The sequence below is a fragment of the Oryzias melastigma genome, unplaced genomic scaffold (genome assembly GCF_002922805.2).
Source record: "Oryzias melastigma strain HK-1 unplaced genomic scaffold, ASM292280v2 sc01469, whole genome shotgun sequence".
In the NCBI taxonomy this organism is placed as follows: Eukaryota; Metazoa; Chordata; class Actinopteri; order Beloniformes; family Adrianichthyidae; genus Oryzias; species Oryzias melastigma.
In genome coordinates this window covers 6,570-10,741 of record NW_023418052.1, presented here as the reverse complement: position 1 = coordinate 10,741, position 4,172 = coordinate 6,570, and the positions used below count along the sequence as shown (strand labels likewise).

General features: G+C 37.9%; 1 protein-coding gene across 1 annotated transcript; it reads right to left on the bottom strand.

The window, feature by feature from the left end:
- Nucleotides 1-80: 80 nt before the first annotated feature.
- LOC112140677 (probable flap endonuclease 1 homolog) lies at nt 81-2,917 on the bottom strand (the record flags this gene model as incomplete). The annotated part of the gene is given in 5 exon segments (XM_024263690.2): nt 81-772; nt 901-1,045; nt 1,121-1,266; nt 1,341-1,472; nt 2,857-2,917. Coding segments are annotated over 5 exon segments (526 nt in total), but the record flags the coding sequence as incomplete, so codon positions are not given.
- Nucleotides 2,918-4,172: the final 1,255 nt, after the last annotated feature.

Below are 4,172 nucleotides of genomic sequence, written 5' to 3'. Positions count from 1 at the left end.
GGGCCGGATCCGGCCCCCGAGCCTTGACTTTGACAAATGTGGGTTATTGGTTTGCCTGACACAACAACATAGACCAGAGAGAGCATGGAATTGTGACTTTATTATACAAAAGCAACAAAATCAGAAGTAAAGATATATATATATACAGTGTGATCACAACATTATACTTAGATTTTCTTTTTCAAAATATCTTCTTAAACTCCATGGATTGGGGAGAAAAAAAAACTCCCCCTATTTTTTTAAACATTTTAACATTCAAGTCTCCAGAGTCCGCTTTGGCTTTCCACCCAGCAGGTGCTCTGTGAATATCCAGAGAGGAGACACAGTCTTCTCCCAGTTTTCAGACAAAGATCCGTCTGTTCCCTTTCAGTCCTCTGATTCTTCCAGGGTGGGCAATCCCAGGCCTCGAGGGCCGGTGTGTGTGCACTAGTTCCAGATATTCTTGTCCTATTCATGTCTGATTAGCTGGTTATGGCGTATTTGGCACATGCCAGAGCAGGGTATGTTGGAATGCAGCTACGGGGAGACGTAGAGCTGCAGCCACTGATTCAAAGATGCTGAAGAGTCTTGATGAGGTTTGTGCCACTCATATTGTGAAAACCATGATTCATATGAAAAAATGCTGTTAACAAAATTCAGCCAGGGACTAAAATCCTAACAGCCAGAGAGCTGAGGCACTGCTGGTTGCACTGCTGTGAAACACGCTTCATGCTCCACAGCAGAGGAAACTTTACTTTGTTTTTTTGCTTCCTGAGGACGAGGCCTCCATGGGCTGAAAAGAAAAAAGCAGAAAATGTCAACGACAAATTAGCATAAACAATATTTCGTCAAATGAAACAATGTTTTAACTCATTTTCCAGAGTTTTTACAAACTTCTGCTGCTTATATTTCCAGGCTCACCCGGTTTCTCTTCCTGGTTACTCTGAAGAAGTCTTCCATGCGAGTCTGCCTGCAGTCTCCCGCTGCCTTCTCCTTCTCCCTTTCCTCTCGAAGGCTTTTTCTCTTTTCCCGAAACTTCTCCATTCGATGACGGACCTTCTCCCTCCTGTGACCATGCAGGCACAAACTCTCAAAAATCCAAGCGTGTGTGCTTGAAGGGGAAGCTGGAATGGGTGCATACCTAATGTGGTGACCGGAAAAGAGAAACTTCACCAGGGCTTCTTCATCAGGCTCGGCCCAGATGAGCTCAGGGGTCGGAGTGTGTGGTGGATTCAGGAAAATCTGCCTCGCCTCCTTGTATTTCCAGAAGTGCGGCACACGATGAGTCTGGAGGAGAGAAAGCATCGCTGATCAAAGGTTTTGGTTGAACGTGCTTCAGTTGGTGACGGTTGACCTCACACCTCTCTGTTGATGTGCAGAAGCACGTTTTCAATGGTGCGGTGCTTCTGGATCAGAGTCAGAGCTTTCTTTGGACCCAAACCAGGGATCTTGTCACAGTAGTCACAGCCCAGCAAAATACACAGATCCACAAGCTGATGGGTTCAAGCAGAGAAGAGTTTATTAGTTTGATTACATTATTCAAATTCTTCTGTTTATTTTCTGCTTTTGGAAATATACTGGCCCTTTTCTACATTTTTTAACTTGTTTACATGACAGTTCTTCTCAATTCTGTCCAGATGTTTCTTTAGTTTACACATCACATATCTTGTTCATACTTTTTGGTACTCTTGTAAAGTTTTTTTCCACTACAATTTAAAAGTCTTTAGGAATACAATGGAAATGTTCTTGGTTTTCAACTAGCCTGGGTTTTCAGCATGATTTAATGTTTCTTTTCAATATATTTTTCTGCCAATTTTGCTCTCTTCTGCAAATAATTATTTTTCTGCAACAATGAGCTTTTCTGCCATACAACAAATTTCTGGAATTTATTGACAATATTGCTGATTTCTGCAATGTTTTCTGCAACTTACGATAAACTTCAGCTTCTTCTGCCTAAAGTCAGGCAATTAAGCAAAATATGTGTCAAAGTCAAGGCCCGGGGGCCGGATCCGGCCCTCCAGGTAATTCTATTCGGCCCTCCAGATCATTTTATTTTATTTTTATTAATGACCCGATGTTATCTTGCACTTATTTCTAACTTGTATAATTTTGACAAAATATATTTTTATGGAGAGTAAAATATTGAAAGTTATTTAAGGTTTAGGTTGATTTATTCTGGAATAATATTTTTTACTATTCATAATTATGTTAAAAACCTATGTGGTTTTAAAGTAAAAAAAAGGTATTCTGCTAGCTTTTTGGACTATTTTGCCATTTACTGAGAATTTTGAGACCATTTCTGAGTTTAGCTAATATTTCAACTACATGCTAGCTTTTTTGGCTAATTTAGGCTTTTTTTAGGTTGTCTTGGAGTCAAGCTAACATTTCTGCTACATGCCAACTGTTTTGGCTAATTTAGCCTTTTTTTAGGTTATTTTGAAGTTTAGCAATTTTTTTCAGCTACATGCTAACTGTTTTGGCTAACATAAGTTTTTTTAGGCTAATTTGGCATTTAGATTATATTTTAGCAAGCTATCAGCTTCAGCCTTTTCAGCTATCAGCTTCAGCGTTTTTAGCTATCAATTTCAGCATCTTCAGCTATCAGCACTAGCATCTTCAGTGGTCAAATTCAGCTTACAGCATTCACTCACTAGCATTATCTCAGGTAATGCTATATATTTAGTTCATAATTATGTTAAAAAGTTACTGTTTTGAAGTTTTAAAAATACATGAATGCAATTTTTTTTTTTTTGTATTTTAAATTAACTTATCTGATGTACAAGTGTGGTCGCTATTGACTTTCCTCCTGTATTAATAAAGATGTTATCTGACTGTTTCTACACAAAGACCATCACAGACTTTCTGTGGGAGTTGTACCTCCTCATGACTGATCCCGAGAGCCTCCAACAGCTTTGGTAGGGAGTATTCAATGATTTCACTGTGGAAATAATGGAGTGCTGATTAGCAACTGGATAAAATGAAAAAGTCACGTCTGTGGTTGGGAAAAACCTTCAAATTAGAATCCTTCCAGGAAGGTGGAGGGACCCTCACTACTACCTCATCAAGGCGTTAAAGAATAATTGCTTTTTATCCAGATGTTTGGTGTAACCCTTTAATATTGGAGCAAAAGTGTTTATGTTCTTTGATTTACTGTAATTTTTTAACCATTAGCATGATAATTCCAGTAGATTCTGAAATTTGATCAAAAAATGCTTAAAACTTAAAAAAAAACAAAACTGTAACGTAAAAGTTACCAATTGAAAAATAATGTATCCATTAGTTTTGAATTATGAATTTTGATTTATTTTTCTGAATCTTCACTTTCAGTTTCAATTCAGATTTTCGAGTTTTCACTGCTGAGCTGATCCTAATTTTACATGGGGGCGGGGCTTTGAGCTCATTGGCTACTGGGACATGTTTCCCATGATTCCCCAATGGTGATGTGACGTCTTTTCTGCTGCAGAACGTTGTCTGTTTATATCGCCCCACTCCGATCAAACTTAGGGAGAGCAGTATCACCACTGTGCAGTTTCCCCTGCTAATATCACAGTGTGCCTTCCTCGGTTTCGTTGTTTGGTGGATTTTTTTTCAGACAATTTTGCTGTTGATCTTGTCAATCGATCTCCTCCGTGCTGATTTCCACGCAGACAAGCAGCTCAGCAGCGTTACATAAATCTTCATCATGATTAGATCCTTGTTTTCAACCTAATGATAGAGTTATTTTTCTATCAAAGTTGGAAAAGTGAGAGTAAAAAATGAGAGAAAAGTGTGAAAATATTCAAGTGTGTTTGAGAAAAGTGTAGAAAATGTGTAGTGAGGAGTCCTCTCTGTCACCCTATGTCCCAATAGCCAATGAGCTCAAAGCCCCGCCCCCATGTAAAATTTCTGATCCTGATTTCACCCCATACAAAAGTTTTGAAACTGAAATTTTCCGATTGAAAGTGAAAAAAAAGATATGAAAATGAAAAAAAAAGTTTTAACATTTTGAGTTTTTAAACCTAAAAAAACAGAACATTTTAAGCTAAAAATAATTGTGTTTTATTTTAGAATGGGAAAAAAATGTCTGATATTTTCCTTTTTGTTTTGGCCAAACACTAATATTTTTTTCAATTTGTTTTATTTGGGTTTCAAATAATATTGGCGCCAAATTAGCTCCATACATGTGTGGCTGCTGGGTTTTGGTCCATGAAAAA